The sequence below is a fragment of the Apiospora marii genome (genome assembly GCF_038362585.1).
Source record: "Apiospora marii strain CBS 49790 chromosome Unknown utg000013l_segment0_segment0, whole genome shotgun sequence".
Classification (NCBI taxonomy): domain Eukaryota; kingdom Fungi; phylum Ascomycota; class Sordariomycetes; order Amphisphaeriales; family Apiosporaceae; genus Apiospora; species Apiospora marii.
Window position 1 is genome coordinate 2169011 of NW_027117384.1, and position 20911 is coordinate 2189921.

Genomic DNA, 20911 nt, shown 5'->3' on the forward strand with positions numbered 1-20911 from the left:
CTTGATGCATTCCACTCAATACTTGACGTTGACTCGTCGTTTGGGCTGGGTAAGGTACCCAGTTGTAAACAACACGAGATTGCCATGCAAATACGCAACCAATAGCCCAAGTGCCAGTTACAGAGACCAACGGTGGGAGTTGTTGGTTGGATCAAGTCGATCTTGTCGTTCCAGCTCCAGCATGACGAGAACAAATCGGAGTTACTGTCCCTCTAAAACGAAATCAATAAAATCGGAGCTGAGTACGATACCCCTGCAGTCATTATCATCATTGGCTTCGAGAATCCTTCCGTCAGCCCGTGGGGGTTGTTTTTGTTACTTGGCTCTGCTGCTTCTGTGGATTGGTTGGTGGTTCTGAAAGCCTCCGTGACAAGCCTGGGCTGGCCATTATCCGTTGATTGACATTGACGGACTGGCCCTGGCCCCATCTGCACCCGTCGGGATCCGGAAACAGGGCCCCCAAACAGAACTATAACACCAACAACTGAGTAATCTGACTGTTGTTCTCACCGAATTTCTGCACTTGTTTTCATATTAATATCAAATAATCATCGAACCTACATTATATTGGCACAAAAAGAAACACATCAATCGGTCAGCAATTCGGGGCGTCGATTGGACCAACGACGCTTGCCTTGCCGGTTCACTCAACTTGAAGAAAGACCCCGTTGGAAAACTGACAATTGTCATATCGCCAGGGAGACCCCCTGGTGGACGGATGCCTAGATGGAAACATGGCCTTACCTCATCCTCATCCCGCCCTCCCCGGTGCCCCCATATCCATGTTATCTTTAGCAATCACTCCTTCTGTTTTGTTGGCAGGCAGAGCCCGTGGCCCGTTTACACAACGAGAACATCCAAACGGCAACGTTCTGTGTATCGATTTCGCGTCTTTTTCTTCTTCCTCTTCCTGTCGAGGGCGCACCGCACGTAGTTGGCGAAACCTATGGGATATGTCTCTCGTTCATGACTTTTAAGCATTGTCTGCATGGCTATCAGTCTGGGGTACATGACGCATGGACAGTTGCATTTTCCCCAGACACCTTCCAAGGTTCTCCCGCAGTGGATCTCGACGTGGTCTCATTTGCCTTCTGGACCATTCGGGTTCGGCTCATTCTTACACACGCCTTGCTCTGCAGGTCATCGTGGATTCCGATGCCATCCACTTTTACTTTGGGGAGCTGCCATGATACTCACTTACTGCCCGGCTACTGCTGCTGCATCGAGCCTTATCTGCCGAGGAGTTGCGGTCAAAGGATGGGAGGTGCGTGAGAGCGGATTCCTCCTTCTGCCTCTGCAACGCGAATTTCGATGGGATTCGTGTCGAAATTCCGGCAGTTCCGTCCAAGTGGACAGGCATGCTTCCTGCCAACGCATGTTGTGAGACGTTTGCTAGGCTAGGTACTTCAGCGCTTTGCCCTCCCTATTTCTTCCTGCCTGACGGCGGTCACGTCATAGCCTCAGACATTTATTACCAATACCGCTACTTACGTTACCCTGCCCCCAACCTCATTTGCTACGAGTGGTATGCCCTATATTAAATCCGTTTGTGTCGTTGGCTCTTGTCCGATATAACACGTACCTCTTACACACACCCACACAAAAGTAATTCCGTGCGTATTATGACTCCGACCCCGTCTTACTCTGACAGCGGGCCTACGAACACACCGGTCGAGAACTGAGACCTATATCGCAGTGAATTATCAAACATCGTTTGCTTTTAAAATCCACCCAGTCCTTCCTCTTGTCCAGATAGGCTCATCGGGATGCTGCCCGTTTGAACAAGACAGTAGCACCTGTGGGCTCGCAAAGTACTAACTTGATAAGTTTATTAACTTTTCCATGGCTCCTGAACGGATGCAAGGCAACACCTTCTCGCTCCTACCGAGAACTCTTTTGCCGCTGCTGGCGGGCGCAGGGCATTCCTGGTCGGCGCGGCAGACCTGTGTCTCGACTGATAATGTACAAGCCAGGTTTGACGAAGCTGACGAGGCCTTGCGCAGAAACTGGCTTCTAGAACCTTTTCCCCGAGACTCCTTCCTTACCCTTCGTGGGGCCCCTTTTTGGCTGTATCACGTCGGTCGGCGTAATCCGCAGTAATACCGGCGCGACACTCATGCTGCCAAGATACGAAGGGGACACACGAGAGAGCATTGGTCAATATTGGTCAGCTCTACCCGAAAATTCCAATACTCGGACCCAGCTCCGCTTCGTGCGACGGAATGTCCTCCGCTCGCTGAGTGAAGCCAGTCACTCTCTCATCTCCCATGGGCCGAGGGTGGCGTTCAATTGCGGTAAAAAGTACTCGGTTCCAGCGATATATATATCGCGTGCCTCCCTTCGTGAATGCAGGGCTTGTACCGCTGCGACGCGAGTGGATGAGGATGGTTCTGTGCGAGCTGAACACGCGAGCCCATCGTGTCGGTGAAGAAATGATCAAGATATCTTATTGCTCAACAACATTGGTGCCTAATTCCAAGGTCTGTCGATCTTGTCAATATTGGGCTGAAGTATGCCGTGATACATATGAAGTCGTATTTCGTATGTATGCGGGTGGCCCGGAGACTCTTCTCATTTGCTACCGACTTTCGGCGTCTGCAAGGGACTGCGCGTCGCGTGAATATATTGGCTCCAAGGAAGCTCGCTGGCCCGGTTTCCCGGCTCCGACTCGGGTCTCATTGGTAAAGAAAGCGCTGCGAGCTGAACGAACTCCGAAATTGAGGATCAGCTAAGGGAACGTGCGACTGGTCTATTGCCGACTCGAGACAAGTGAGCATTACGTTCGCTGGTTGCCTGTCCATCCTCACCCTATTGCACCCACCGACCTCAAGAGGCCCGTCATAGGGGGGGTCAGCATACTACCGATGTACATGGAACGTCGCTTTGATGTATGGCTGCAATGCGGCATTCCCATCCTGTCAGGATTCGTTAGGACAGAAGTGAACAAGCAAAAAAGGAAAGAAAAGGAGGTCCCCTGGATGGATCGAAGGAGGTGTATTAAAAAAAAAAAAAAAAAAAAAAAAAAAAAAAAAAAGTGACCGCAGAGGGAGTCGAACCCTCTTGCCTTTAAGCATACTATAATGATACTACCGCTAGGCTACACCGGCCCGGTCAAGGGAGGGTTATGTTAAACTGGTCTATAGACCCAAGGGAAGAGTGAACGTGTGCTCTGATCTTGGGTGGAAAGGTGTTTAAGCTTCAGAGGTGCTATGGTTGAACTGCTTGCACGAGCCGATGCATCGTGGAGTCCCCCTGAACCACCTGTTTATAAGAGCCATCGTGGGTTTAACTCCCTGTATTGCCCCAAGGCTACGTACAATCAGACACGGATTGCACGTTTGCTGGAAGATGCTGGTTGGTTAAACCCTCTACTCGACAGTTCAGAGATGCGCATGCAAATATCATGATATCGTTTCTTCCTACTGGCTGATAGTCTTCCACAGTGAGGCATCATGAGCACTGGCTGGACCACACATACCAAGGTGGTCATGAAACGGATATCACTACTTGGACTGTGGCCATCCCCCTATCGATGCAGTCGATGTTTCTGGAGAGCGAACCGGGTATAAGGACGAAATGTCTGCAACCTGTAGCACGAGCTGTCACCGGTGGGCGTATTCGACTGGCCCAGTTTGCAGAATAGGCATACAAAGCGTGCGGGAAGGGCTGGACTCAGCAACAGAAAGGCCGAAAGAAGAAGAAGGGAACAAAAAGGAAAAGACTCAAGGCCTCAAGCTGCTCCTTACGGGACTCGAACCGGGAAACTGTCCACGAAAAAAAAGACAAAAAGTATAATGAGGTGGTTGTGGGAACGGGCATCCACAACCGAGCACTTGTCTTTCCATTAGGCCAACCACCGCATGTTGTTCCTCTAATGATGCTGCTACCTCTTGGGGGGATTTGGGTCTATCGGGCTTAAGTATTGGGCATTGCAGGCCCGTTGCTTCAGTGTTGTCCAGAGTTGGGTTCGGGTTCGGGTTCGGGTGGTTGGTGGGTAGAGAAGGGGGTGGGAAGGTTTGATACGTCCTTGGTTCGCCCCAGCTTATCGACCCGAACGAATATGAGGAAACCTCTCTTTGGCGATGGGAAGTTAAGAGAGAGTAGAGAGTATTATTTGCCGGTGATAACTGGGTAAACAATCATACGGGTCCCTCAAATCTAGAGCTTGACTCACTCACCGGGTGCCCCTGATGCTGGGTATGCGGACAGTGGCGTGACAACGCAATTGAGGGACGACGTATGCTTACAGAATCCTCGACCTTCACAGCGTGTCCGGACGAACAGGACGGACTGTTGATGATCGGTTGGTAGTTTGAGTTGCTTGCGTTCTGTTCATAACCCAAGATCACGAATTGATATCAGTGTATTCGGAGTAGCGAGGCAGCTTTACAGCAGGAGGTATGTGTTGAATTGGCTAGCAACTGGGTGATAGAAGCTGGCCAATAACACCGTTGCCCCTTTTGATACTATATGTCAGGTTAGTGACATTATACTGCCATTTGTGTAGGTCGAAAACATGACGCATGCGTGGGAGACGTAATATCGAGTAAGTCCCTGTTACTGTGACCTGTTCAACTGGAGGCACTGGATGCCCATGTGGTAGGCCCGGCCCGTTCCATGCCAAGATGCTTCATATCTAGGATCGAGCATTGAGCATAGAATGCTTGAGATGAAGGGGTTGGTATATCATAACTCATAATCAACAGCTCTTACTAAGCTACGTGTATTGTATTGGCATATGTACGGTTCACCCCTGTAAGTTAGTAAGAGTGGCATACGCGAGGACACTAGCACCCCGACGGTAGTTGAAAAGCCCCGCTATCGTAAGTGGGCTGGGTGTGGAGGAGATGCTGCGCGTGCGGGATGCGGGAAGCGGTCGCCGGAGCTGAGGTGCTAGACCGTCGTGGGGCCGAGGTTGATTGGATTGAGCTCCGCATTGGATCGTATCACTTCTTCGGACGAGCAGTGGCTCTGTCCGGGTATAAAGTTGATCATATCCTGCAATCACTGAACAGGCGTGAATGGTTTCAATCGAAGAACGACTCACCCATCTTCTTCCCAATTACCTCCAATAACCCCTTAAGAGCAGAGTAGTAGAAGTAACAAGCCTTCCAACATGGCTGTCGAAGATCTCCCCATCATCCTATACCACTATGTCCACTCGCCATATGCGAGACGGATCGTCTGGTACCTGAACCTCCGCAAGATCCCATACACACAATGTGTAAGTAAAAGCCACTCCTGTCTCCTTCGTGATAAGCAAGCACACCCGACTAACCTTCCCGCGCAGCTCCAACCCCCAATCCTCCCGCGCCCCGACGTCGCCCAGCTCGGCGTAGCCTACCGCCGCATCCCCCTCCTGGCCATCGGCCGGGACGTCTACCTGGACACCCGCCTGATCCTGCAGAAGCTCGAGGCCCTGTACCCGCCCAGCGCCGCGCACCCGGCCCTGTCGGCGCCCGCCTCGGACCCCGCCGGCCGCGCCCTGCACGGCGGCCTGCTCTCGTCCTGGACCAACGACGCCGGCGGCCTGTTCTGGAACGGCGTCTTCCTCATGCCGGCCGACCTGCCCGGCACCGACGACCCCCGCTTCCTGGCCGACCGCGCCGAGATGATGGGCCTGCCCCGCGACGCGCCCTCGCCCATCTCCAAGGAGGCGCGCGCGGCGCGGCGGCCCGAGGCGCTCTGCGAGATCGCCGAGGCGATGCACCTGCTCGAGTCGACGCTGCTGGCCGGCGAAGGCAGGGACTGGCTGCTGGGCACGGAGCGCCCGACGCTCGTCGATATCGAGGCCGTCTTCGTCTTCGTCTGGCTCGCGGGCATGCGCGCGCTGCCTCAGGATACCATGGGCCCCGCCGCCTTCCCGCGGCTGCACGCCTGGGTCGCGCGCTTCGTCCGGACGGCTGACGCGGCCGAGAAGGAGAACGGGGAGCCTGCGACGGTGAGCGGCGACGAGGCGGCGAAGCTGGTGTTTGGCGCCGCGTTTGCGGAGGAGGAGGGGGCCGTGGACGGGGGCAACCCCGTCGTTGTGGCTGAGGGGCTGCAGAAGGGCGACAGGGTCCGGGTGTGGCCGACGGACTCGGGCAGCGGGCACAAGGAGGCGGGTACGCTGGTCAGCATGACGCTGAAGGAGATTGTGCTCGAGGCGCAGGGGAAGGGGGGCAAGGTCCGCGTGCATGCGCCGCGACACGGGTTCAAGGTGAAGAAGGATGCTGGCACGTCTTCCAATCTGTGAAAGGGGGCTACAGTTTGGGATATCGCGTGAATCGCTCTATTTAGCGAGAGAATACTACAAGTGTCCCATGCCAGGTAGTCAGTCACCCAACATACCCTTGCGAAGAGAGTCATGTTACTGGGAAAGACCCGTGTCCGTGGAAGAACAAGAACAGAGATACAGTACACTCAACACGAAGAGGTCCTAAGTTGCCAATTGCCGGAATTGCGAGCAGGATTGCGGTTCATCGTGAAAATCTCTCGGCGCAATCAGCAAAACTGGCCAAACTACTCAATGATGTATCGTTGCAAGGGCTGCGGCATGTCCACAAGAAGTCGCGATTTGCTTCCCTCATTCACAGTAACTAACCTGTGAATACCTAGAGTCATTAATACTCTCACCATATATCGGAATCGCGCTTGCGGCATCGTTTGACGTGGTTTGACCTGCCCTATCTGCAAGGCCAAAAGCAAGCCGACGAGCGAAGATAGGAGTCAGATGGGGTTGCAATAACATGCATTTCTTTACCATCCAATCGTATGCCAAATCCATTGCCCGTGCCAGGGGTTTTTCTAGTTGCCATATGGCCCCTTGCATCAATGCCAAAGCCAAAAGTTTGCTTTGTTAGATGACAGCGGCAGAGCACACGAATCGGGTACGGCTATTGCCGACCCCTGACCAGAACCCTGACCACTCCCGCGTGCTGAACGGTGCCATACTGTCGGATTGCGACACCAAGGGCACAGTCATGCATTCGTTTAGGGTGACCAAATACGGTGTCTAGAAGCAATGCGTTTCCTCATCCCAAAAGGTCACGGCAAGTAAACGCAGCAGGCCTTAAAAATTTCGCAGGCTCACGTGCGCGCGCAACGAAGGCTCGTGTTAACAGTGGCACTCAATATTACATCGGAGTAGTGAAAATGCATGCTTAAGTGGCGTAGCTGGGGCTTGCTCATTATGAAACCCGGACAGATGAGACCTCGACAGCCTAAATAAACACGTGTAGTATCGAGATAACAGATCTGGCCAAGGCGCAATAAGTGGTACAGTCATGCGATGTTGTCCCAGAAATGCTACGGAACAGTCGTCCTTACGGTAGACAGTAAACGGCCGGCGGCAGACGGCAGTCGGGGTAGGCCAAGATCCTGACCAAGCGGCCCGGAGCGCCAAAGCAGGGTATGTTTACTGGCCGATACACTCCGTACCGTAGGGCTCGTTTCGCCGGGGTTAGACAGAGACAGAGCGAGAGACAGCTTATTAGGTAACTAATGTAACGAGGGCACAATTGCATCTTCAGCCTCATCTGCCTTATCCAGATCCTCCCGCACACAGCACATCTGATCGTGTCTCGGGTCGCGTCCAAAAGCCCGGCCGACGCGACAGATGGGACGTTAGCAATACACCAAAAGGTGCTCAGGTTGACAGGCTGGGCGGGATTATCTCCGACGATAGTCGTAGGAATCAGTCCTAGGCCACTTTTTGCCTGGTTTCTGAATCTAAATTAGTGCATTTTTACCGGGATCTGCCAGGTCATGTCGTATGACGCTCATGTCGCGTGCGATGCTGCAGTCAACAACCTTGGTCCCCGTACCTTATGCCGATGCGAGGTCAAACTGCCCGGGACCGCCATCGATGTCGAGGCATGCACTTCAGCGGAAGCCTATGTATGGATGAATCTATTGCATCTATTGAGCCAGTTCGTCCCAGTGGCCTGCTTAGAAATCGCAGTGCTTACACCTCAGGCACGCGTCGCCAGAATGGATTGGCCGGAAGCACGCAGCCGTCAGAGGCCGCTTCGGAATGGTGATTGGGTGGGGAAACACTAAAGGAGCAAAACGCTATGCACCCACGCGTCATGGGCATGACATAGCGCAGACGCCAAACTGGAACCGTTGAGTTTTCGCTTTATCTGCTGCAGAGCTTTGCCAGATTTCTGCACTCGAGATCTGGAGAAGAGCTGAGGAGTGAAGAGCCTCGGTCTGGAAAGACTGGGCAACGGACAAGCGACTAGTTCTCGAAGAACTGGGATCCGGAAGGGCTAGGCGTCTTGTGCAGCGGCGATCAAAGTGATCAGCAAAGCAGTTTCAAAGGGGAGGAATTAGAAATCAAAGATTCATCAGACAAGCCGCGATTCTAGAGACCACGAAGGGAGACACAGTCCGCGCTAGTAGACAAACACTGGGCGAGTGACTTGTGCGGCAGGGATCACAAAGAATGACGTAACTCTGGCGATATTATCCCCGACCTCCTCGACATGGAAATTTTCTGGCTCTTCCCCGACTGGCCGGCCTGATTGGCCAATACGGCCTACGCGAGCGGGTTCCCTAAGAAAGGCTCCCAGACTTCTGCCCAGACTCGTTCCAGGGGTACGCTAACGGTGTGCCGTATTGGCCATAATTGCCCAAATCCCCCTCCCCCAAAGGAATCCAGAATGCATGCGTCATACGGAATAAACGGGCGTAAACCGTGCAGCCACAGACGGCAAGCATGGAACGTAGGATATCTTCATGCGCGCGACTCTGTACTTGTATGCTCAAGGTGAAACAGAAGGCCGCAAAGGAACCGTTCGGTATGGTGTGGTCATCGTGTGTCTTCTTCGGTGTGCCAACCTGTGGTTGTGTCTCCGTTTTGGCCTGGTCTGGTTACAGTACAGACGACACACACGCATGCGATCAACAGTGGATTACTTGGTTATGGTGGCCCATCATAGACGTGTTTCTTTTGCCAAGCAAAGACTCATCCATCGCTCAGAACTTTACCCGTCGTTACGTTACCCTCCATTTGTCAGATACGGGATGGGAAGGGAAAGGCTGAAAAAGCAAGCCCAACATAGAGAGATAGGTGATAGAGAAGGGAGAAAAAAAAAAAAAATAGAAACGCTGGTGGGGAGTGGGCTTGTCTGCTGGGCTTGGCAGTGATCTCATTTCGAGGAACAATAAGTGGGCGTATCATTTACGAACCTGAACGCTCGGGTCTATCATTCAATTTCAATGTTACCAACTTGGCACGTCTGTCGCATTCCTTCTTGGAACGCCATGCACTGCTTTGTTGTTGGCATCAATCTGTTGCATCCAGATTGTCCAGTACCTGATCTCTAGTCAGGGCCATTGAATGAATTGGCGTGGATCGTGTCGAGTAATTTCCAGGCTGCCGGTCGACCAGTGGAGTCTGTAGAGTCCTGTACTGTACTGTAGGAACCCGCCGCTTCGGTTCGTGATGGCCCGCAAGGAGCTTGTCTCGACTCTGAACCACTCGGGCCAATACTGCAGCGACTCTCTTCCCATCGGGAAAAGAGTTCAGCATCACATCAATAATCAACCCTCGATGGCACTGGTAAAACCGACAGGAGGTTTTATCCCGGCATACGTCTGGTGTACTGTACTGGTAAACCGCCTACAGTAGACTCGTAAGCTTGTTCAGTGGCCCGACCCACTGGCCTGCTTGTCCCGGGTGCTAGTCGTAGTACGTGGTCGCTTGTTTCGGGCACAGTCCTGTGTTGTTTTCTATCACGATTCTCGCATCAAGATGGTTTAGACGTATCTCGTAGACGCAATGCCGACGACACAACTCGATCATTATATGCAGCGAATCTCCAAACCCCAAGGAGCGGCTAGTCCGATAGATCGAGCTAGAGCCGCCTAGAGAGATAGGCGATGGCATTTCCGTCACGTCTCTTTTCCGCACCGCACCGGATGCCGTGCCATGCAAAGCCGGCCGCATGTGGGTGTGGTGTGCTGGTGGGTGGTGTCTACGACGACTACACGTACAATATTACCAGTACTATTGTTACTAGCCCCGTCTCCGCACGTTTACGGCAAGTGTTTTGGGACTTCAGGTTGACTTGGGCCCGACGGGGCTCGACAGGGCTGCAATACTTGGTTAATAGCATTTTAGACGGTGGCCGAGACGAGAGTGAGAGAGCGCGGTGGTATGTAACAAGGAAGGGAATGAAAAGAAAGAAAGAAAGAAAGAAAGAAAAAAAGAGATTGGGCGGCCCAATGGCGGATCACGATCGCACTCAAACTCTCGCACTGTCTCGGTACTTGATCACGTCTTTGGTCCTGGGCCGGCCTGAACATGCGCCAATCAAAACGGGGCCCGCCTTGGCCACCATTTGGCTCCAAGCAGCTTTCGGGGGCTTTTACGTCTGCTGTGCCTACCTTTTTCCCAAAATTCACCCCTTATGTCACTTCTTCTCTCATGACCTCATCGCCAGCCAACTCAGACCTTCGCTTCACGAACTACGAACCACCATTTCCGCAACGCGACCGTCCGGACTGTACCGCGCAAAAAAAGAGGACTGCAGCAGCCGCAACCACAGCATCCCATCCCTCATCCCCGATCTCAATACTTTTTGGTCTGCCCAACCGAGGCCCCAACAAGCCCAGCAGAAGCCCCCCCCCCCCAAAAGGAAGAAGAGGCCGCAGAAGAAGAAGAAGAAGAAGCGGGAGCAGTAACCACCGTTTTAAATCGTGCCCGTCCAATTTGATTGATCGAATCGAGAAGGAAAATCCGCCACTGCGGGAACTTCCCTGGCCCGGTCTTGTCCTGTCCTGTCTTGTTGCGTGTAACCTCCTTGAGCCTAGAGGTGGTTTGCCCTTTCGCAGACTGCCTCCCAAGTGCGCTGCCAATTGCCCTTCGGTCTGTCTTGTTACATCATACTCCTTCTCCCGAGTCAAAACCACACAACCACCAACCCAGCCCGCTCCATAAGACCACTCCGTCATCATGGCTGCCACTGAGACGAAAACGTCAGAGAAAACATCGCCAGGTGAGTTTACGTTATACTCTGTCGCGCGCACATTTACCTCGTTGCCTGCATGTACCCCAATGCCTGCCCATGGTGCCTGTCCTCCCGCAGTAGTAGTGTCTACCCTATAGTCACGTCGTCGCCCATCGTCGTCATTGGATCGTCCGTCACTCTACATCTTTATGCACATCACCGCTATTGACATCATCGCTAACTCACCTACCCTCTCGTCGCTGCAGTCACAAACGGCGACAAGAAAGCAAGCGACACTGCTGCTGCAAAGGCCGATCCTGCCAATGCTGAACCAGGACAACCACTTGCACCACCACCCAAGCCCAGCGAGACGGGCGACAGCTACTTCAACAGCAATCTGAGCCTCGAGCCGAACCCATTCGAGCAATCCTTTGGCAACGGGGGAACTGTCGAAACGCCCGGAGGAACGAAGCTGCCCAGTGTGGCCGCCTTGACATCTCCGTCGTCGCTGTTACCGGGAGGTACAGGAGGAACACCGTTTAACTGGGGTGGAGGTTCTCTTAGGACGGGACCCCTCAGTCCGGCGATGCTCTCAGGACCGACTGGCGATTATTTTGGCGATACTTCTCATACTTTGCGTGGCGGGTTTACACCTAATGAAAGTTCTTTGCGCACGGGTCTGACACCCGGCGGAAGTGGTTCTATGTTCCCTGCCCCGAGCCCTAATTCGCAAGCTCTCTACGCTCAACTCGCCAGTGGAGGCGCGACCCCGAATACATTGGACTTTCACCGTACTGCTATGAACGCAGCAGCGGCAAAGGCCCGTGAACAAAACCAAGCACCTGCTACTTCAGCTCCGCAGGAAATGAGCAACGGAGTGACTGTTAAGTCGGAAGCCAAAGCTGCCTTCGACCCCCACGACAACGACGCCGCCAACGGTCTCTTTATGCTCGCTCAAGGAGCTCAACAACGTGACGCCGCCCCAACAGCGAGCCAACAACAGCAACAGCAGAAGCAGCAGCAGCAATACCCTGTTGGTGGTACGCAGCCAAGTCACGCTCACCCAGCACCTGCAAACTCGGCCAGTACGTCTCCGCAGATGAATGGTAACGGGGTATCAGCATCGGCCCGGGGCGCGAGCGAAGCAGCCAGCGCGGGGTCGGATGAGATGGAGCCTTCTCGACCCGCAGCGCGAGGCAAAGGCAAACGTGGCTCGAACGGTTCTGCGGCAGCGACAAACGGGAGGCGGAAGGCCGAAGAGCCACCGGCAAAGCAGCCCGCGAGTAAGAAGACCAAGACTGCCCCGTCTCCTGAAATGGATGAGGAACACTCTTCCGACGAAGACGGTGACGATGTGGATGGGCACGACGCCGATGGCAAGCCCAAGTCGAAGATGACCGACGAGGAGAAGCGAAAGAACTTCCTGGAAAGGAATCGGTATGAGTTCCCACCCCTTGCCCACGTGTTAACGACATACGCTAACCCTCGTTCCAGTGTTGCTGCCCTTAAGTGTCGTCAGCGCAAGAAGCAATGGCTTGCCAACCTTCAGAACAAGGTTGAAATGTTCAGCAGCGAGAACGACGCCTTGACAGCACAAATCTCGCAACTACGCGAAGAGGTGGTGAACCTTAAGACACTACTTTTAGCACACAAGGACTGTCCCGTCACTCAACAGCAAGGTCTGCACGGGGCGTTTATGCAGCAAGCTATGGAGTCCTACAATCCTCAGATGAACCCTTACGGCATGGCGGCACCCATCCCGAATCAACCAGTTATGGCAGGCCAAGGAGTGCAGAGACGTTTTTCATAGGAGGACGACGTCGCCCCCTTCATTCAGGACCCTGACCTCCTGAAAACGGACGCCGATTCTAATGACTAATCAGCGAAATGAGCCAAGATTAGGATATGGTTTAGAAGATTCGGTCTCGCCGTGGCCTTTCGAGTCATGGTGAGGTTCTTCACGGTTCCCGTGGGTTGCCTACGAACTACGGGGCGCATTAATGGGTATGAAACTTTGAACGGTCCGGGGGTGCTTGGCCCCCGGGCCTGTAACAACATTCTTGAATTGACGAGAATGACTGGGAAGGCGTTTGGGTTTGGTGGCTGTATAGTAACAAAAGACAGCCGGTGGGTGGCATCATTGGGGACTCGAGACAGTACCGGCTTCCTCGGGATAGCCTATCGCCATGGTTCCTCTGCGAGACATTGACAGACATGGCATATACATCAAAAGTGGTGTTTCGGAGTCGAGGATTTGTTTGATTTGACTTGATTTGGAAGGCGTTGACGGGGGAAGAAGCGCTGTGGAGTTGTAAGTGGGCAGTGATTGCGCCACCAAGCTCGCTTTGAGACTTTTACAAATACGCCGTTCTAGTTCAGAAGCTGAAGATACGATGCACAGTGTTATAAGGATAGGCAACAATAAATATAAGATGTTAAGAATCCTCTCTGCTCGATGCGCTTGTTATAGTGAGGTAGCTGGCTGTGGTTGTGTTTGGTTCAAACATGGACAGTCCAAGATATCAAACTGTACGTTACGATTGATTCTGGGTCGTGCATGGTAGGTAGGTATCTGGAGAGGTGCAGACCGGGTTGGTTTTTCTGACTGGAATGCAACATGGCTGTTTACACGGCAATTGAGAGTACAGAAGTTTGAAGCTGCTTCTGCGATCTTCAAATGGCCATAGGGGGATCGCGAAGTGGGGCAGGCAATGAGGGAGTTATGTGAGCGTTGCGTGGCCCGTGCGGTCTTTTTGGTGGTCGCTGCGACTTCTCCAAAGTAAACATTGGAAAGACGCCTCGCAGCCTCACCTGTCAATTCGCGCCTCAATACCACCAGTCCCACCTTGTAACGACTCTACGAACTCGGAGCAAATAGCAACATTAATACCAATGCACGACGATATCCATGCCTGCAAACCAATCGACTGAAATCCATCTCCGACACTTTGCCTAATTGACGACGCGACCGCTTCCTTTTTCTCGCGCGCTACAGCCACACCACACACTTTGGTTTTCGAGGGGGGCCACCACGTACCGAGGGATCGCGACTTGAGAGCTGCACCACGACGACCGACGACGAGGCCGACGCCGGCGAAACCAGCGCCGCCACCAGTGACGCGATTTTAATCGATATTTATGTTTTCCCTTGGATTGAGCGACATTATCTTTATCCATGACGACGCTTGTGCAGACACGGCAGCCGCTACAAGTACTTAGCATGAGCAATCAGCCGGGCAAGCGACGCCGCAGCTCGCGCCTCGCCTGTATGTCGCGTCTTTTTTTTTATCCCATCGATCTTGAGGAAGGACCACACGTCTGAGGAGGGGTAGATTGGCATGGGTGGGGGAGATCTCTTGGAAATTTTGCTGACCTTACCGCTTTTGCAGCATACGACGAGCAGGATGGCGATTTCCTCTTTACGCGGGGGACGAAGAAGGTGAAGACGGCGCACCCGGAACCGATTCCTGAGGATGAAGTTGCATCAATACCGGCCCCAGCGCCGAAGAAAGCCGGACGGCCCAGGAAGACCAAGGCCCCCGTGGCCCCCGTCGTGGAAGAACCGAAACCTGCCCCGCCCAGGAGAGTATCAACGCGAAGGTCGAGCCAGCAAGCAGTTCACCTGGAGGAGCCCGTCGCAGCACCAGTCGCAGCCCCTCCCAAGCGGACCTCACGGAGCTTGCGCGGGCGGCCGCGCTCCCCAACACCACCTGAGGAGCCGGTGGAGGAACCGAAGCCGAAAGCTACTAGAAACGGGGTAACCAAGAAGGCGAAGGCACGCGAAAAGCCGCCGCCGCTTCCACCTACGCCACCGCCAGCGGCACCAGCGGCACGACCAGCAAAAGCGACACCAACGCCGATGGAGGTCGACAGTGTGGAGGACAGTACGCATGCTAAGGCCTCGGACACCAAGAAAATCGCACTGCCCTTCAGTGATACGCCCATAATCAACCGTAACAAAGATATGCGAAGGAAAACGGGCGCACGGCGCAGCAGTCTGGGCATGCGTGGCCGAAGAGCCAGCTCTCTCATCGATAGCGGACACAGCGCCATCCCTCATCGTGAGGTTGCTCCCAGCGAGTTTTATAAGCATATCGAAGCTGAAGGGCTTAGCGAGCCGCGGCGCATGAAGCAGCTGTTGACTTGGTGTGGGGAGCGCGCCCTCAGTAGCAAACCGCCGTTGGGCAATCCGAATTCTAACGCTATTCTGGGAGCCCGGGCGATACAGGACCAGCTTCTCAAAGACTTTGGGTCAAAATCAGAATTCTCGGACTGGTTCACAAGGGAGGACGCCCCACGCCCGCCAGCAATAGAGAAGCCCAACCCCCGGAATATCGAGCACGAGGAGAAGATTGCGGAGTTGGAGGAACGGATAAAACGGTAAGCAGTGATTCTCAATCACAATAATTGCCTGGTGGTATCTGGTCTAACAAATCGCAGATTGAGAGCCGAAAAGAAGACATGGCAGTCTCTAAAACAGTCTCCTCCGGAACTACCACCCCTTTTCCCACCGACCGAGACTTCATCTGAGCAGCAGGCGCCAGATCCGTCTCTTCTTGACGCGGAAGAAGCACAGATATTGGCTTCTCTAACAGACACAACGACGAACTTTGCGAACTTGAGGATCCAGACGCAATCACGGGTGCAAGCGCTCCAGGCCTCCTTGGAGTTCCAGGTGGACCATTTGGGAGACAGCATCCACAAGGTAGAGCAGCGGGTTAGCACGGCCGGACGCGAAGCCGACCGGATACTGGCGCTCAGCGCAGCGCGGCTGAAGGAGCGCGAGCTGAGGGAGAAGACGGCCGCCGGCACCAAGGATATGCCCGTCATGGAAGTGTTGCGGAGTCTAGGCAGGATATTACCGGAAGCCGACGACGATGGTAGCTGATCGGTGACGAGTGCTCAAGAAGCATATATGCCAGCATTCGATTTGCTCGATTAAGTTGCTTAGCTGGGCGCGGCGGCAAGTAGAAAGAGAAGAAAGCATTTGCACACTCACACACATTGGACTTGGCGTCGTTTTTTTGTTTTGTTTTGTTTTTCTCTGGGAGGAGGCGAAACTGCTGCCCTTTTTGACTTGGAAGATACCACTTTTTGTTTTCAACCCGAACTTGAAGAACCAGCTTGATGAGAGGGAGAAGAGGAAGGAGAAGGAAAAAGGAAAAGGGGGAGGGGAGAAAGGCGCACGAAGTACCTACCTACCTACCTACTCACTCGCGTGGTGTCGAGATGAAGTAGAGTAGAGAAGTAGAGCGGTTGGCTGTTGTTGTCCCTCATCTTGTCATGTTTGTGGATCGTATATGAGATAATGACCGAATGAGAATGGGACCCTTGATAACATCCTGAAAGCCTCTTGCATGGCTCCTTTTGTTTGTGCATGTGTAAAGCTTTTTGCATTGGTTGGTGAGTAGGGCTCATGAATACCGTTTGTATGAGGAGTTGGAAGAATCAGGGCTTTATCTTGGTGAGCCTGGTCTAACCGGTTGCCAACTCATTTCTTAATGAGCAAAGTCACCTTGTGTTGTTAGGCTATTGTGAGATGCCGAATTGGCGTTGATGCTATCGCCGTTTTTTATGATGAGAATGGCCAGCGGATCTGTTTATGTACCAGGTCTTTGGTTAACCCTTTGGCATCGTGGACCCCTTTCCTGATATTTAGAGAGGAACATTTTGTAAGAAAATGCTGATATTCTGCAGGAGAAGCAGTCATTGTATCTCGCAGGCATCACTGGTACATAAGACAAGCATGTTCGCAGGTATATTCAACGTCGCCGAACCTGGCTGCAAGTGAAGCTAGAGTAACCCGTAAGTGAGAAAGCGACGCCCACGTCGTAATCATCACGACTGGTTCTATTCACATCGGAAGAGCATTGCTTCTCTTGTTTTCATCCTGGCCTGTATAAATAGCCCTCTTGGTAGCAACCGATCCATCGACCGAACTTCCTTCTTTACCGCTTATTGCTTCTAGGCTTGATCGCTTCGTGCCGCCGCCGTGTCTTTCATACCTTTTTACCTTGCCTCGAGCGATAGTCGCTGTTTATTCATTTGCCTCTACAACAGTTATTTCGTCTGTCACACCAAATAAAAAAGTATCTCAGACTACCTGACTTCGCCGACCACCCGCCTTCTCTCACTTTTATCAACTACCAAACTCTCAAGATGTCTGCCTCTCAGAATCTGATCCAGAAGATGTCCGACATGTCGCTCACTGACGACAACAAGACGCGACATGAGTCGAAGCTCCTGTACCGAATGGACCATCTGAGTCTGAGTTCCCCACGTGCTGTGAAGCAGACCAATCTTCCGAGCACATTTTCGCCGACACCCTTTGACCACTCGTGGAAAGAGAAGTTGCCTGCCTCCCAGAGCTATGTCACTGAGGCTGGAGTCGGCGACAGCAAGCACAACAGACCCGAGGTAATATTCTCTCAAGGCCTCATCTTGCTACTTATGTTTGATCTGTGTGTACTGACAACCAGCACGCAGGGCGACCTGAAGGATGCGGATGTGGATACGATCGAGGCGGCACCATCCGAGATCAAGGCGGCTGTGCGATCGGACCCGAATGAGAGCAAGAATACCGAGTACTTCCACCAGGGCGATATCACGTCGGCCTTGGCAAGTAATCCAGAGCCAAAAGAATGTTTTGAGTGTGGTAAATGGTTCATCGAAACGGACAACGGCCCCAACGCCTGCGTTTTTCACTGGGGTAAGTTCACGTTGCATTTTCCCTGACTACCTCACTGATCTATCATTCACAAATCCCAACCCCAACCCTTGGAAAATAAGTGCTAACCGCGAGCCTCCTCCCACAGGCGTACTCATAGCCAAGCCTTACCAGCGGAACCCGGCCAGGGGCAGAAGGAGAGTCCGGCGACGAAGAACGCCGCTGAGTGGTCGGGTATGGGTGTGGGATTGCTGCGATCGGGGCCCCGAGTCGAAGGGATGCTACATACGTAGACATGTCGCCAATCTCCTCCCATGAGCAAGGAATTTTACACAATATTGGTGAATGAGATATTCACGATCATCGGCGATGGCATAGAGATTCACTGCAGAAGGAGTAGTTGGGCATCTGGCTCCACTTTACGAATAGGGGGGCTTGGACTTAGACGAGGACTTCGAACCTACATTGATTGATAGGATCGGAACCAAGTCATGAATTGAGTACATGATGGGCGGGCCTAATGCAGGTACCAGATCGCCCAGATTTGCATGATGGCCTTCCAGATGTTTCTCGACATGATCTTAGGTATGGGCCTACTTAGCAGCAAAGAAGGAACTTACCTACCTTCTCTACATGCTCGGAGGCATTGCCCCATTTGCATTATGTCATATGGCACGTTCTCAAATGTTGAGGGTGAGGCCTTCGGGTAGAATGTGCTCTAGATCAAATCGATTACATATCAAACACGTGCAGAGGATAATACAGGAAGGAGAGCTTTCTCTACTGCAGTCAAGCATCTTGGATGGAGACTGCATGTTCACGGTGCATGTGTCATACCCTACGTCAGCGAAACAACTAATCACTAATTGCATTCTGAGGACGAAGTCGATCGTGGGGGAAGCACGCTGACTTCGGCCCCGGCATTGGCACAGGATTGCATGGACAGTGAGCACACCTGCCGGGGTGCCTGTTGGCAGAAGTCGTTTCGAAGTGGGCACGTGGACGGGTGTTGGGGGAGAGGAGCAAGCTGCTTCCTCCATAACCTCCAGCACATCTACCTGCAGATTTCTGGACTGTTCTAGGCTGTGAGGTACATCAATCAATTGATGAGTGTTGCAAGTGTTCTGCGGTGGGGTGAGTGCGTGCTTGCCTCCATATCAACTTACCTTTCAGTTGCACGCGGATTCGGTGACATCAGACGCCCGCCCTCCTGAACAAGATATTAGACTTGAAGGCAGGCACCTTCCCCCCTTCCACCTCGCCCATATGTCCAACTCGCTTGACTGATGGGTCTCAACACTCAATTGATGCACGTGGGGTTTCCGCCCAAGTGCCTTCCCATCCTCTTTCCCCAGGATGAAGCAGATTTGTCACATGCAACCATGGATCAATTGATGTCGACTTGGGCACTTTCTATTTTTCGGATTGGTGACCAATGTTGGGGCCAACACTTGCAATGCTGAATGCACGCGGGCAATCGCTGTATTAGTGATAACATGTGTGCCGGTTCAACATGTTGACCTGCCTCTCAGTTGGACAGGAGACAATACAAGTCACGCATATCATCATGTAGCATCTGTATCCAAGAAGACTGCATCAACCAACCTACTGGCCAGACCCATTGGGCTTCAAGGTCTCGGTAACCTGCTTCTGACTTGGATGCTGAAGTCTTGGGCCTACATGCAATTGCAAAGGTACCTAACATGTTACTTCCTAGTCCCAGCAATGGTGTGATATGGAGCACAGCTGGTCTGGTGGGTTTGCACAATCTCGAAATGTGGAAAAGGGAAGGAAGGCACCCCTTTCCTAGTGACTCAGACTTCTCAACGTCCAATGCTGTCACTGCTGCCGCTTGCCTCGACGACTGGTGTTCTGGTGCCCCGCGTGCCAGAGCATCATGGCGCAAGTGTCCCTACCTCTTGCCTCCCATCCAGGGCAGCTCCCATCTTCAACCACGGAACACCTGCCTACTTCCCGCAATGCAAGCAGGAAGATGCCCTCAACACAACCCAACACTCCCAACGTTCCCGAAGGGTACTCGTCATTGGGGTGCCTTTACAAATCAACCTGTCCTCCCTCCCCCTGGACCAGCATATATAAGGGCCCTTCCTCTCCCAGCTTCTCGCACTCAGAACTCCCCATCTTCATCTCATCCCACAAACACCAAACACAACTATCACAGCAGCACTACCACTACTTCATCAAGACTTCGTTCTTCTTCACTGTCTTTCTTGGCTTTTCAGGTCTCACAACTTGCATTCACTTTCACCAGACTACTCTCTTTCACTGCAACTCCACAAGCACAAGCAGAACCACCCACAACTCTTCGTCACAATGCTGTCCTCCATCATCCAGACTGCCCTCCTGCTTGTAGGCGTTGCCCAAGCCGACTTCGTCATGATGCGCTACTTGGCACCTCAAGACACTAGTCGCTCCGTCAAGGAGGGTTACTACTTCACGAACCTCACCGATTATCAGGTCTACCACCGCGAATGGCCCAACCTCTGCGATATTGGCACAATCTATCCCAAGCAGACTGGTCTGCGCGAGGCTACCGATTCCGAGCCCCTCGTTCGAGGCGTTGTCGTCGATGAAGGTAAAGAAGGTGAAGGCTTCAACATGTCGAAGCCCAAGCGTGTTGAGGTCTACTGGGGCAAAGACGAAGAACACTGGACTCTCTACGGCGTACAACATGGAGGCCTCAACGCTTACGACATCGTCAATCGCGACGATGACAAGAAGGGACACTGCTACCCAGTATTCGACGAGGCGAAAGTGTATCCATGCAAGGATATTAAGTCTTACGCCAACGTTTGGCCCTTTGCCTGGTGCAAATCCAGCACCATTGCTCCCCCTAATGATCATTTTGCAGCCCGTGACTCTGCTGCAAACACCGCCATTTGAGTTGGAAAATCGGCAACATTGATGGGGTTGGTTGAATTAACGGAACTGTGTGCGAGGGTTGGTGTTCACTTCAAGGGACCTACAATGATGCTGGTGGCTTGTATTGTTTTCGATTAGTCGGTAGTTCCTCTCACTGAAAGGTGTCGCTCAACTCCTAATACAGACACTTTGAAACTCTCACTTTGCCATTCTATATCTGTGATAATGTTCTTTTCCCTCTTGTTATGTGTTCGCCAAAGGCTTCAGGATCAGATCCTTCATTACCTCGGTGATGTCCATTTCATACAACATGTGCTTTTCTCGCCAAAAATGCCTTCGAATGTTCCACACTGCGGGTTCCAGTTGCCGAGACAGTATTATAGGCGACGGCAGAGAGAGGTTTCACATATGGATTCTTATTCGA

At 52.9% G+C, this 20911-nt stretch overlaps 5 protein-coding genes across 5 annotated transcripts; all 5 read left to right on the forward strand.

Annotated features, from left to right (window-relative positions):
* Positions 1–5116: 5116 nt before the first annotated feature.
* On the forward strand, positions 5117–6235 carry PG985_015804 (uncharacterized protein; the record flags this gene model as incomplete). Its single annotated transcript, XM_066835570.1, has 2 exons — positions 5117–5224; positions 5291–6235. 2 exons carry the CDS (start codon positions 5117–5119, stop codon positions 6233–6235), a joined length of 1053 nt encoding a protein of 350 aa, XP_066676773.1.
* A 4707-nt stretch (positions 6236–10942) lies between these two features.
* Positions 10943–12747, forward strand: PG985_015805 (uncharacterized protein; the record flags this gene model as incomplete). Its single annotated transcript, XM_066835571.1, has 3 exons — positions 10943–10985; positions 11204–12374; positions 12432–12747. 3 exons carry the CDS (start codon positions 10943–10945, stop codon positions 12745–12747), a joined length of 1530 nt encoding a protein of 509 aa, XP_066676774.1.
* A 1365-nt stretch (positions 12748–14112) lies between these two features.
* Positions 14113–15825, forward strand: PG985_015806 (Mis12-Mtw1 protein family-domain-containing protein; the record flags this gene model as incomplete). Its single annotated transcript, XM_066835572.1, has 3 exons — positions 14113–14203; positions 14327–15317; positions 15378–15825. The coding sequence occupies 3 exons, from the start codon at positions 14113–14115 to the stop codon at positions 15823–15825; spliced, it is 1530 nt and encodes a 509-aa protein (XP_066676775.1).
* A 1271-nt stretch (positions 15826–17096) lies between these two features.
* PG985_015807 (uncharacterized protein) lies at positions 17097–17897 on the forward strand (the record flags this gene model as incomplete). Its single annotated transcript, XM_066835573.1, has 3 exons — positions 17097–17354; positions 17424–17646; positions 17770–17897. 3 exons carry the CDS (start codon positions 17097–17099, stop codon positions 17895–17897), a joined length of 609 nt encoding a protein of 202 aa, XP_066676776.1.
* A 2041-nt stretch (positions 17898–19938) lies between these two features.
* PG985_015808 (uncharacterized protein) lies at positions 19939–20508 on the forward strand (the record flags this gene model as incomplete). The annotated part of the gene is made up of 1 exon (XM_066835574.1): positions 19939–20508. One exon carries the CDS (start codon positions 19939–19941, stop codon positions 20506–20508), a length of 570 nt encoding a protein of 189 aa, XP_066676777.1.
* Positions 20509–20911: the final 403 nt, after the last annotated feature.